The sequence below is a fragment of the Pholcus phalangioides genome, unplaced genomic scaffold, assembly GCF_987345545.1.
Source record: "Pholcus phalangioides strain wild (caught in Gottingen) unplaced genomic scaffold, Ppha-v1.0 ptg000009l_1, whole genome shotgun sequence".
Lineage (NCBI taxonomy): Eukaryota > Metazoa > Arthropoda > Arachnida > Araneae > Pholcidae > Pholcus > Pholcus phalangioides.
In genome coordinates this window covers 50040587-50055103 of record NW_028301602.1, presented here as the reverse complement: position 1 = coordinate 50055103, position 14517 = coordinate 50040587, and the positions used below count along the sequence as shown (strand labels likewise).

The 14517-nt window shown below is 41.0% G+C and overlaps 1 protein-coding gene across 2 annotated transcripts in view; it reads left to right on the top strand.

Moving 5' to 3' along the window:
* The window catches only part of LOC149083264 (alpha-tocopherol transfer protein-like), a 232971-nt gene that overhangs the window by 127630 nt on the left and 90824 nt on the right, over positions 1-14517 (top strand). For both annotated transcript variants that reach the window (XM_089236476.1, XM_089236475.1), the window contains exon 5: positions 2855-2965. In XM_089236476.1, the coding sequence (XP_089092602.1) occupies positions 2855-2965 (111 nt within the window). The remainder of the gene's footprint in view (positions 1-2854; positions 2966-14517) is intronic.

Genomic DNA, 14517 nt, shown 5'->3' with positions numbered 1-14517 from the left:
CCATAGGCTCAACTAGTGCCGGTAACCTTAATTTAAAATCTTACATTTGGTTGTAAGAATTTTTTTTTTTCAAATTTTGATTTCATCAGTATGCGACCCACTTATATGCAGCTGGGGTCCCATATACTCGCTTCTTCAATCATCTAAAAGTGGGGTCCATGAGCTCGGACAAGAAAAATACTTTGACTATACTATACTGAATCTTATTCTAAAAAGAAGTCGCAAGATGAAAAATGCAACGTCCTCATACGTTTACAAAATAAACTAGCCAGCGATATTAGAGCAAAAAAAATTGCAAAACACGGGTGACAAAAAAATGTATGGCGAGTCCCTGGGAAAAAAAAGTTTGTTTACAACATGTTTGTTTGTAAACATGAAATCGCTGCCACAACCCACTGCGAAAAAACGATTGTTAAATAATTAGTAGTAGTTGTAAGCTTCAAACAGCATCCCGATTGGTTAGAGATCTGTTACTCTCGAAACCAAAAATTTTCTCCCCCTCTAACTACTGTTTCACGTCACGTGACCTTAAGGACTGGTAGTACATAGTACCTCTTAACTACTAGTAGTTGAAGCGGTCCTTAGCTTCAGTCCTCCGACCGGTAGTTCATTAGGACTAGTAGTTACTAAGGACTGCAGAGATAGTTCACCCCCAGAGGGGTACGCAAATGTTATCCTTTCATCTCTCCCTCAATATTAAAAGGGGGCGCCAAAATGCGTGCTTGTCGCGGCTGACCACGCATGTCGTTGTGGTCCTGTACATCAGTATGTATGTTGCAAGGTTTACGGTACGTACAGGGCCGCAGCTGGATACATTTTTAACTGGAACTAGCAAGCTTTTGGCGTCCCCGTGTTAGGAAAGGTTAGAAGGAGTATTTAAAGGGGTAATTTGGAGCCTCCCTCTAGTTCAGAACTCGGCACAGTGGTCCCGCTCTCCCTAGTTGTGGCTTTGTGTGTGTATGTAAATCAAAAACGGCTTGAAAAGAACGTTAGGTGTGAAAATTGTCTTAATGCACTCTTCGATATTACCCGCATACAACGTTTTGTCTAGATCAGCGGTTCTCAATCTTTTTTGACCCACGGAGCCCTTCCCAGTATATAATTTCTATGGTGGAGCCCTGTAGCCCTATTTTTTATTTATTCATCAAAGTTACTGACTTATTTTTATATATTATTGAAAAATATTAATTTTTTTTCTTCAAATTTACTGGGTTTTTTTTTCCTCGAGCGGCCGCGGAAACCCTGGGAGTTCACACGGAGCCCTTAGGGCTCTGAGAACCGCTGGTCTATATGGTTTTTTTTTCATTCAGATAGACAGCCACATTCATATTCGATACACAAATAAATACCAAAAAAGACTGAATAATGAAAGCAAAACACACACAATGCAGCTCTTAGGGACGTATCCTCCCCCCCCCCCCCCCGGTTAAAATTATGCTTTTAATAAATGTTTCAAAAATTTCATATGGAATTTGCAAACATAAAAATGTATTCCTTGAGATGTCTAATTAATTTTACTTCACATAATTTTTTATGAATTTATTAAAAATGGTTCGGCCCCCTGGCAATTTGTATTTTTTTGGATGAGGTACTAATTGGTTTTTTTACTAAAGCGTTATAATCGGGATCCAATGCATTTCTTTCAAGTATTTTAAAATATATAGCCTATTCCGGTTTGGCGTAATCACGTTATTTTATGAATGTCATTATAAACGAGTTTTAATGTATGCTCATGTAGGAAAGCAAAAAAAAATTAAAGTCGAAGGAAAAAGGGACCTATATAAAGGGAAAACTACCGTATATACTAGTGTATAAGCCGACTCGTATATCAGCCGACACCCCCCCCCCCACTTCAGGGGACCACCAAAACTGCAATAAATTGAAAACCCGTGTATAAGCCGACCCCCAAAAAATCCGTCCATATCAGAGAAAAAAATTCTTATATTTTCATGCAAAATGAATAGCTTGCGGATATTTACAATAGAAAATGATTCAAACTTTTTAATCCGTTCCTTCTGAGTGTCCAAGCTCATTGTAATCCATTATCAGATCATCACAGGAAGTGTGGCATCCTCATCGTCATTGTCACTCTCAAAAAGGATATCATCTTCAGTTCCGTCCATCGCATTGCTGATGCAACACTTTTTGAAGGATCGGATGATAATTTCGGCGGAAACAGAATTCCACGCTTCATGTACCCTTTGGCACACTAGGCCAATGTCAGGTTTCTTCAAGGCACCACTTTTTGTAGTTTATAACCGGAACTCATCCATTCCATCCACAAATTCCTCAATTAGTCTTTGAAAGACATGCTCATATCTAAAGACTGTACAATCGACGTTAGCCCACCTGGTATCAAAGCCAATGATGGTTTCAAATTCTTTGCCTCGGTTGACATTATCGGTTCTGTGGGATTTGAACATATCCCATACCAATAATGCCAGTTTCCCGAACTCTGCTATAAAAATGACTACTGATTTCGGAGGTCAATATTTTTTCATCAAAAACTGACTCGAGTATAAGCCGACCCCCCTACTTGAGGAACGAATTTTTCCACAAAAAAACTCGGCTTATACACGAGTATATACGGTATGTATATTTTGTATGTACATATACAATCGTTGGGACAGAGCGACGGGCCATATTCTGGTTAGGAGGAGAAGGTACGCATGCGATCCCTTTAGTAAAATCAGTTCGTTACTTTCGGACACTTTTATTAATTAAAAGTATGTTTTCATAACCAACGGTTTCCGAATTATTTGAGCTGTAACGGACTTATGTGTACATCGTATGTGATCGATGTCTATACGTATGCCGAGCACTTTTGAACAAGTACTTTTCTTTCTTTTCGCAGAGAGGATACGCTGCCAGAGTGAAGAGCATACACGTACTGAACGAGCCTTCGTTTATTAAACTCGTCTTGGAAGTCGTGCGGCTGTTCGTCCCGAAAAAGATTATGAACAGGGTAAGCCCATCTTTCTGAAATGCATACCTTTCTGTAACACCATCCAAACATTTCCTGCCATTTAAAAATTGGTGTTTTTTTTTTGCACTCTTTATCGATAGACAGGATGTATAACTATATTTTTACAAGAAATAATTACTACTTCTTAAGCAGTAACATAATGGAGTTTTTTTAAGTCAGCTGATGCATTTTGACATAAAAGCTTCTAAATACTGTTTTGAGGTACTCGATTACTTTTAAAACGTCATTCTGGAAGAAAATATTGATTTTTTTTTCATTCCTTATAAAAGGCTCATTTCTTGTGATTCCAAAACAGACCTTGTTTTGTTTATAAAATGAAACTTAAATAAGCCGATACTCTGTAGTCCAGGAAAAAGATATCGTTGTAGAGGGATTATCGTTACATTGGGAGGCAACACATTGTCATATGTGTCACCAAATTTATTCTGTTCTTGATATATTTTCCAAATCTGCATTATTAGTACTATCAAAAAATGCTCTTCAAAGTATTTCCTTGCCGTGAAAAGCTGTATTGGATCAGTTGATTAATAAAATATATTTTAGATGCATTCTCTTGAGGCGCTTTTGTATCTTCCACAGAAGGTAGCAATACCAACAACTTCCACAATATTTATGGAGGTCATGTGGTGCAAAACACCGATGTTATTGGTCGCCCTTTGAAGAACGAAAACATGTGATGAAGTTAAAACTATAATCAAGACGATTTTGATTGAAACATAAAAAACGTATCGTTGTAGTGGTTTCCAAATCTAATCAAAAAATATGGTTATAGAGGGGTTTTATCGAACTAGAGCAGTGGTTCTTAATCTTTTTTATTCATCCCGCCCCCCCCCCCCCAATGCAATACGATTTATCTTCCCGCACCCCCTTGAATAATCTGTGTTTCCTATCTGTTAGAAAATTTGGTTTTTATAATTAATTGCATTCATTAATTAATTTTTGTAAATTCTTCTACATATCGACGGGAGGGTTCATTACAGTAACACACAAAATTCCATGTTTTGAGATATGAGGCGTTTTAAGGATTCACTCTGTATTTAACTCAATAGGAGTCGGTTCACGTTAAATTGCAGTGTGGAGCGTATGAGTAGAGTTGGGACGTGACCGAAGCAGGCAGGTCTCGTGCCCTGGGCGCTAGACCCGAGAGAGCGCAAATTGCATTCTGAAACCTCTCCTTCAACAGTACAAGGGGGCGTGAAAATGCGCGCTTGCCCCGGGTGACCAAGCATCTAGTTATGGCCCTAAGTCTACAATTTGTGCGGCCACGCCACGTAGGGATACTGGAAATTAACGAAAATGATACGATGTTAAATGGTTGACTTCTATGTGCTATGGCGTCAATAGCCATCGCTATCAGATAAAACGGGAGAGTTCCAATTCCCAGCCCAATGTAATATAATAATAATAGGAGAAAAGGGAAATGGGGACTTTGGCCATTTAAATTACAAAACTTGCTCTTTTGCCTCCATCATCAACACTCCTTAATTTTATGGCAACTTACTTAAGGCTGCCGGCACACTACGGTTCGGCTGGCGCGGTTGATCTTATCAGCAACCGTGGAATTTCGCGTGAAACACACACTGCTGTTACCAACCGGGTTTTTTTTTATTTTTTAATGTCACGTGACATCTCGGGATTGGCTAAATTATTTTCGCCAAGCTGAAGTTGGCTCCAGTTAGCATGCAAATTCGTGCTCATAAGCTGCATTGCAGTAAAACCCCCTCTTAACGGATACTCCCTCTTTTACGGACAAATAATAATCTAAAATTTATATAATATATAAAAGTATGAATTTCAAACCTCTTTTTAACGGTCACCCATTTTACATGTATTTAATTTTTTTTGTCCTGTCCGCGTTCACAGAAAGGAGGGGTTTTACTGTATATACTAATAAAAATATTCATGTAATGAAATTTAATTTTCTATAACAATATTTGCCGTTTCAAATTAATTCAGAGTTGAAGAAAGACAACCTACAAGTTGACCCATTTTTGATGCTTTTACGATTCGTGACCAAATCGCACAAATTTTTTTATATATGATGACTAGAATCATCATAATTAATTTAAATAACATATATATTAAAAAACTATTTAAGTAACATATTTTTGAAGTTTCGGCTTGAAGGAAATTATTGGCCATGAATTTAGCACGTTTTTCTTTGTAATTAAAGTAAATTTCCAATTAATTAAATTTCTAATTAATGGAAATTAAGCACGATAATTGTAATTTTGGGAAACCCCATATGACCAAAAAAAAGTCAAGGAAATTCCTATCCTATTTAATAAAAATATATTTCTTTTGATGGTCAGGAAAAAAAAATTCAGATAGGAAATCGGAATGAAATTTCTGAATTTCATGTCTTAAAAACTGTAAAAAATCAAATTTCTTTTAAAAAACATTACGATACTCATTAGACCTTTTAATTCCCAAAAATGTTCATTTGGGGACGATTCATTTATACGAAATTATTTACATGCTTTACACTAAATCTGTTTCCAGACACAGATTTATGGCTTCGCCACGTGCTGGCTATTCGAATTGCTCTGCCCCCTATTCACGTTATAATTTAAAGTTCTTGACCACGAATTACTCAAATTTGCCGCCCCTCTGAACTTGCTACCCCGGCCCGCTTAACACCCTGTACATACGACATCAGGGCCGCAACTAGAGAGGAGCAGGTGGGACTGGTGCCAGGGTCGTCTTAAGAATATTATGGGCCCCCCCGGGCCAAGTGGTTTTTAGGAGGCCCTACATGGTAAATCCTTGAAAATTTCAATCGGATCTCATTTTTGGGAGGCCCCTCTTCTCTTGAGGCACCCGGGCCTTGCTCGGGTGGGCCCATGCGTTAAGACGGCACTGACTGATGCCCCGAACTTCGAGCCAGACAGGAGCGCAAATGTTAACCTTTCATCTCTCCTTCAATATTAAAAGGGGACGCCAAAATCCGTGCTTGCCCCGGCTGACCACGCATGTCGTTGTGGCCCTGTACATCAGTATGTATGTTGCAAGGTTTAAGGACAGGGCCGCAGCTGGATACTTTTTTAACTGGAGCTAGCAAGCTTTTGGCGTCCCCGTGTAAGGAAAGGTTAGACGGTGTGGTGTTAAAGGGGCAATTCGGCGCCCCCCTAGTTCAGCACTCGATACAGTGGACCCGCTCTCCCTAGTTGCGGCTTTGTAAATCAAAAACTGCTTGAAAAGAGCGGTAGGTGTGAGAATTGTCTTAGTGCACTCTTCGATATTACCCGCATACAACGTTTTGTCTAGATCAGCGGTTCTCAATCTTTTTTGACCCACGGAGCCCTTTCCAGTATATAATTTCTACGGCGGAGCCCCGTAGGCCTATTTTTTATTTATTCATCAAAGTTACTGATTTATTTTTATTCAAAAATATTAATAACTAGCTACAATACCCGGCGCTGCCCGGGTTTTCTTCAATGAGCCTTTTTGGATCACGTGATATCTCCCTCTTTCTTTGAGGGACATGCGAACCGTGTCTAAGTTAACCAATATGGCGACGTCCTGCGCGACTCATGAAAGAAATAAATCTAAATTTAAAGAAACGTAGAAATGAATAGTCCCCCCCACCCTTTTTTTTTATGGGTGTAAGGTATTTCGATTCCCTCCCCCTGAACTTCAAGTGATCTATTTCTGCCTATTTGAGCTTCCAAAAATGCTTAATTAAAGCTGTGGGATTTTTTCGATGCACTTTACGGGGCCCAAAACTAATTTTAAAAACATCCTAAACTGTATGAATTTATGCAAATAAATATCAAAAGACAATACGGAGACATTAATTTTCATGCTTGAGAAGATATAAATAAAAAGTTGAAATCAATGTTATTGTGTGTATATCCAACTCAAAGTAGGTCCGGCTAATTACTTCATATTCAATCTCCTGGTATATCTATCTCTAAGCGACCTCAATATTTCAAAAATCGAGATTTCAATACAATTTTTAAAATTATTGATGTGACAGAAAACCCCACTAAATTTCCGCATTTATGCAATAGAATCGGCAATTATAACACTGATTTCTAGGAGGATCACCCTTTTCCTGACCGTCAAAGCGATACTGGTGATAATTATGACGTCTATTCGAAAAACCTCATTACTGAGAGTATTGAAAATGTGGCAAACCATTATAAAGGCATAAACTATTATACATAACTGGCAGCATTAAAGAAGTGACAAACCATTGTAAAGACATAAACACGTCTGAAACTCATCGCTAGGGAACCACGGTAACCAAAGTAAACGTTCGGAAAGTGATTGTTGAGGCCCAAAAACCATTGTTGCCGGACAGTTTTTTGCCCATTTGGGGCATTTGCCCTGGTCTGACGAAATTTTAAAGTAGCCTATCGTTCAAGTCGGGTCCCATTTGGTATATATGCAAAATTTGGCGACGATCGATCTAAAATTGTAGATTTGTATAGAGAACAGACACACAGAAAATCAATTTTATATATATACACTGCTGGCCACCGTAAATGCAACACCCTGAAGGAAGCATGCAAATAATATGAAATTTACAACATGCATTAGCGGAGGTGAGATATGCAAATGATTAGAATTTCAGCGCAGACGTACATCACGCGCGCCTGTGGCGCCACTTCAAAGCGCTATTTAAGGCTTGGAGATTTCGACGATTTGAAGTACGGCAATTGTGTTTTTCTTGTGGTTTTTTCAAAAAAACGATCAATTATGCCTCGCAGAAAACAGCGATCATCTTTTGATCAAGTATCCGAGTTCAACAAAGGAGGGATAGTGGCCTACCGAGATTGTGGATTATCTTTCAGGGAAATCGGTAGTCGTGCTGGACGAAACCAAACAACTGTAATGCGGATATGTGATCGTTGGATGCAGGAGGGTACGACGCACCGACGTGTTCGATCGCATCCACCTCAGTGCACCACTTCACGTGATGACAGGCGTATTGTGCGTATGGAAGTGACGGATCGCTCAGCCACATCACGAACCATAGCACAGCACATTCAGTCTGTACCGCATAATCCAGTGTCTGCGCGTACCATTCGACGCCGTTTACAGCAGAGTGGTCTGTCCGCAAGACGTCCATTGCTTCTTCTACCCTTGACGTAGAACCACAGACGTCTCCGCCACCAATGGTGCGATGAAAGAAGGATGTGGACGGCACAATGGAATGAAATTGTCTTTACTGACGAGTCACGCTTCTGTCTGCAACACCACGATGGTCGGATTCAAGTCTGTAGACACCGTGGAGAGAGGTTGCTGAACAGCTGCGTTATGCACCGCTACACTGGTCCTGCACCGGGTATTATGGTATTGGGCGGTATTGGATATCACTCTCGCACTCCTCTAGTACGCATTGCCGGTACTTTAGAAAGCCAGCGCTACATCTCCGAGGTGTTGGAGCCAGTTGTCCTTCCTTACCTTCAGGGCTTGCCCACAGCCATATTTCAACAGGATAATGCGCGACCACACGTGGCAGGCATTGTCCAAAGGTTCTTCGTCAATCGCCAGATTGAATTGCTTCCCTGGCCAGCTCGCTCTCCGGATCTTTCGCCGATAGAAAACATGTGGTCCATGGTTGATCAACGATTGACCCAGATTACATCCCCAGCTGCCACACCAGATCAACTTTGGCAACGCGTGGAAGCTGCTTGGTCTGCTGTACCCCAAGAACACATCCAAAGTCTCTTTGAATCATTGCCGAGGCGTGTGGCAGCGGTGATCTCCAACAATGGCGGCTACTCTGGCTACTGATTTTGGCAGGAACCACACTGCACAGAAGTCTATAAATTTAATCATTTGATGCTTGGTCAACATGTTATCTACAAAATAAATATTGTTGCGATATCTCTTGTCTTTCTTGGTGTTGCAATTTGGGTGGCCAGCAGTGTAGATTATTATTTTTTCCAAATTTACTGGTTCTTTTTTTATTTTCCTCGAGGGCCGCGGAGCCCTTGGGAGTTCACACGGAGCACCAGTTGAGAACCGCTGGCCTAGATGGTTTTTTTTAATTGCAAAAACAACAGATAGACAGCCACATTCATATACGATACAAAAATAAATAACAAAAAGACAGAATAATGAAAGCAAAACACACAAAATGCAGCTCTTAGGGACGTATTTCCTCCCCGGTTCATATTTATGCTTTTAATAAATGTTTCAAAAGTTTGATATGGAATTTGCAAATATAAAAACTTGTTCCTTCAGATGTCTATTTAGTTTTACTTCTGATAATTTTTTATGAATTTATTAGAAATAGTTGGGCCTCCTGGCAATTTGTACTTTTTTGGATGAGGTAACTAATTTGTTTTTTGCTAAAACGTTATAATCGGGATCCAATGCATTTCATTCAAGTGTTCTAAAATATACATCTCGGTTTTAGCGTAATCACGTTAGTTTATGAATGTTATTATAACCGAGTTTTAATGTATACTCATGTAGGAAAGCAAAAAAATTTCATTAGTTAGAAAAATTTAATTTTTTCTTCATTGGGTTTTTTTATTGTTATCTGTGCAAAAGCGCCAAACAAAGAATTAGCTTCTGTCGAATAGAACTTCACCATACAGTTCTTCGAATTTGTCTTTTCCCCTCATTTTTATGGCAACCTGAGAAGGAGAGCAATTCCTTTGTCCAGTGCATCCGAAATCCCATCACCCTCCTTGTCAAACCACTTAATAGACAATGGAAGAGAGCAACCGCAGGTCCAGCCGAACCGTCATCAGGGTGTTCAAACCTTTGCAATACATGATGGCAGCTTTCCGGTTACCCCAACCGTCCAAAAAAATTTGGATTTTCTCGGTTGAAAAAACCACGCTCAGCGGTTGCAGTTGTATCTGTGCGTTGACAGAGTAAAACTATAGATGATGCCTTGCCCCCCAACGTCAACCGCCTGCAACCGCGCCGTAGTCAGGTCCCGGCCTAATACTGAAACCAATCTCTTGACCATTGTATTGCCACCTGTAGGCAATTGACTTTATGACTTTATTTCATCTATTTTTACGCATCCCTTCCATGGGGTTATGTGCCTTTTCTGACCCCCCCCCCCCACAGAAAACGTCTTTCTCCCATATGCTTCGATAGATCGTAGGAGGTGAACTTGACCAATGATGTCAATATTAATACTAATTTGTACCTACGTAATCCTCATCACCCAATGGAAGGATCTTTCTTTGAGGCCGGACTACCAATTAGAAAAGGGGGGTTGGTACCCCTCGAAACTTTACTTTTTTGGAATTTAGAAAAATTAAGGCAGATTGATTAGTGCAAGCTAGAAATCAAGTTGAGAAAAAGATGTAGCACTTAGAATTTGTTTTTAGACATGGTAATCGATTCCCATCAAGAGCGGCGATCATCAAAAGGGATGGAGGAAAGGTAGGAAAGAAATTCTTACCACATTTTAAGTAAATTATGGAGGTTTAATTAAAACCTAAATTATGAGGAATTAACAGGGGGCAGATGGCGAAATTAGGCATAAAGAGTGATTAAAAGAGAGTTATTCCTACATCAAGTTAAAATTATTATAATTGAACATATAATATTTTGTCTATGTATTATGCAGAATTTGATATCGTGGAAATGGATTTTTTTAATTGACTTTTATTTTGTGTAAATATAAGTCGTTCTTTTCATATGATCATTTGATTAAATATTAAATGCTATTGAAGTTTAACTGACTCTTTCTTTTCATGAGTCATCGTTTTATTCTAAATGTATATTGGACCACCAGGAGCCTGGGTTATTCTAGATAATTACATATCCCGCGTGTACCGATTCGTTGGGGGTTCCGCGGGGGGGGGGGGGGGGGGTTCCGCGGGGAGGGTGCATTTGGGGTGTAGCAGTAGTAGGTAGGGCCTCCAAAAAATGGCTCGGGGATCCATGATGTCTTAAGTCAGCCACCTCGTTGGGCAATTTGCCTGTTGTGGCGTCGTATTTGTATTTGTATTTGTATATATATTCTTCCAGTGGTTTGATATAACATATGGGCGAAACAATAAACACTCAAACATGTGAACGTGGTGGATCAATTTGGAACGTGGATAATCAAACTAGCCAGCCGATGTAGCTTTGGGAATGATGAAATTATCCTATTTGCCCAGGAGAATTAAGATGTAGGATACTTATGAAACAGCAATGAGCGCCTAGAATGAGATAAAACACCCGGATGTCTGAACATTAGCTGACTTGGACCAGTGCTCCATGTGACGCAGACGTGACGTCGATTTGTCATCGTACGGCCTACACATCTACTAGACTACAACTTGTGACATCCAATGCACGCGGACAGACCGCCACCAGCGGAACATAGTTTGACGATTCTAGATGTCCTAAGGACGTTACAATGTCAAATGAGACTTCGATTCTTAGACCACAGTTCATCATAATTATTTTGTTGATTTATACGTTTGTAATCGAACTTCTTGTTACTCTGTTATACAAATTTATACAGGCTGTCTCAAATTGTTTGCACAGTGCATATTTCTGTATAACCGTTGACTTTCAAAAAACATACTTTCAATTACAATTTTTTTTTCAGATGACGTAGTTACTTAAAATCTCAGAATGTGTTTGAGGGATCGCGTTTTGTTACTGATAATGTCTCACAATTCTTTGAAATGAACAGGGAATAAACAATTTGCAGGACATCACAGATTTATTCACAGAAAACAGCCATTTATAATTATTCACAAGGAACGATCTTAATAAAACACGCTAACAGGAGCGAACTACGAATAAAGTTCTCGCATTGAGGATCAAGTCCAACAACTAATTTTCTCTCTCTGTACGTGGCATCCGTTTATGGAAGCAGCGAATTTCCGAGAAATAGAAAGTTCCAGTAAATTCAATTTCAAAGTTCATGGTACTGAATTGGTGGCGCCACTTTTTCTAGTCACATACGCCCAACAGAACGTTCCAGATCAATCGAGTAAATTCTTCTCTTTTCCTGTTGGCTTTGTGGAGTTGGGACACTCCATTAACTGTGTAGGGTCCTTCCCATGATGTCTAGAGTTTCGGACAAAGTCCTTTCCTGCGCTACGGGTTCCAGAGCCAAACTAGCTCTTTCTCCTTGATGTCGTGAGACGTGGCTTTCGCATCGTAGCGGTTCTTCATCTTTACGGAGCCGATGTTGATTCTGTCTCTGGCGATTCGATGCACATGCTCAAGGCACTCCTGGAGTCCCTCGATGTATTCTTCCGGCAGAAGAGGAGCATCTGGCGGTCGCTCAAACAGAAGGTCACCTGGCAGCCGAAGATCTCGTCCCATGAATATCTGCGATGGTGGAAATCCAGTGATCGCGTGATCGGCTGAAGTTTGTTTTCTGCTGTTCCCAACTTCGAGGAGCAAATGCGAGCCGATCTCTCCGTTAAAAAGTCTCGCCGCTGAGAGCAACAGGCCTACAACGTTATAATTATTCATTCATTAACAGTTCACGCTCTATGAGTTGAGGAAAAACTCATATTTTAAAAAATTGATTGCAGATGGCAGCACTACACATACCAAGCATTACACAGAAACAAACTTCACGGAAGGTTCACTATACATACACCCACATTCCAAGATGTACCAATTCGTTAGAGGTTCCGCAGAAGAATATGGACGAGGTGCATGTCTGATTTAGTAGTAGTAGTAGTGATCGCGTGGACGGCAGTGTGCAAGGCCAGCAGGAAAAGTGGTAACTTCGAGTCTCAATCTTGTTGGTCCATTCCTGGACCTGATTATTCCTGGATCCATTTCATAATCCATTCCTGGTCGAAATGGATCAGCATGGGGACTCCGACATAATTTCGCATTAAAACTTCAACTAGCGTCACTGCTTCTTGATCTGGAACGGGATACGCGTCCAGCCACTTGGTAAAATAGGTCATAACCACAAGTATGTACTTATGGCCATTGTGAGGTCTGGGTAACGGAACGAGGGTGTTCAGGGCGACTCTCTCGAACGGCGCACGAAAGTTGAAGCTTTGAAGGCGGGCCCGGGTGCGCTTCGGAGGTCCTTTTTGAAAGGCTCAGGCATTTCAACTCTTGCATAATTTTTAACATCTGTCCTGGACTTGTCCCAATATGTTTCTCTACACATGATCTCATCCTTCCCATCGGAACTGCGTTGCCCTGCGTGGCACCTGGTCAATTCCCACTGGTATTTCTGTCAGTTTTCTTTTTTTCCAGCATGACCCAGCCGCAAGGTAAACTACTTATATCCCGCAAGGGACAGAGCGGGGGCTATGCTTGGTGTTGGTGGTGGACTTGTTCCAATAGAACCGTTTACAGACCTTCCGGAGCGTCTTGGTGATGCCAAAATGTCCACCGGTCGGGCTTTCGTGCAACTCTTTCAAAACCTCTTCCACACGGGCTCTTGGTAAGATGAGTTGCCATCCGAACGTTTTTCCGTCCTCCGACTCCCATTTGCGGTTTATCGCGCCATCTTTCATCTCCAGAGAGTCCCATAGCGCGCAGTATCTTTAGGTCGTCGGACTGGAATAGGCGACGTCTTGCCAAGTTGGTTTACTCCCGGTGCATTCCTTCAAACCCATTATTGGTCGTATGTCAGGATCTTCTAGTTGGGCCTTCCGGGTGTTCCTGTTACCACAAGGATCGTCACTTGAGACTTGTGATGTTACCTGTCTCACTGTGGGGTTCACGAGCCGGTACTTTCCCTCAGCAATGACGACAGTTTTGTGGATACTCGGTAGAGATACTCGGTCTTCTCGGTAGAGCGTCGGCATTTCCGTGCATATCCGTGAATCTCCATGTCATATTCCTGCATCCGTTATATCCGTCGAGTGACTCGACATTCGGTGTTCAACAGCCAGCTCAATGCTGCGCATGATCCATGCGAAGGAGAAATTTCCGACCGTATAGGTAGTGATGGAAATGTTCGACGGCTTTGACGATTGCGAGTAGCTCCTTCCTAGTGGCGTAATAATTCCTCTCGGGCTTAGACAAGCTGTGGCTGAATTAGGCAATGATGTGTTCTTTGCCGTCCACTTCTTGCGATAGAACAGCTCCAATCCCGTTGTTACTTGATTCTGTGTCGAGGATGAATTCCTTTTCTGCTCGTTGAAACGCCAATACTGAAGCGGATGTTAGGGCTTGTTTTAGTGACGTAAAGGCCCTTTCGCACTCATCAGTCCACAAGAATTTTTGTTTGGCTTCAGTGAGTCGGTGGAGGGGTCGCGCTATCTTGTAGAAGCCTTGGACGAATTTCTGGCAATATGTGCAAAGTCACAGTAAGCTCCGAAACTCGTGCACGTTCTCTGGTCGCTTCCAGTCCTCCATGGTTTTGGTCTTCTGAGTATGCGTTCTTATTCCTTCTCGAGAGATGATGTGACCCAAGTAGGTGATTTCACGTCTGAACAGACGGCACTTTGTCGAGCTCAATTTGAAATTGGCTCTCTGCTTCTAATTCTCTAGATGTTCCGAAAATTTTCTTCCAACTATTATTATGTCGTGTAAGTACACGAGACAGGATACATGATATATTCCATGTAAAACGGTCTCCATCAGCCGTTCGAAGATTGTCGGAGCATTGCACAAGCCGAAAA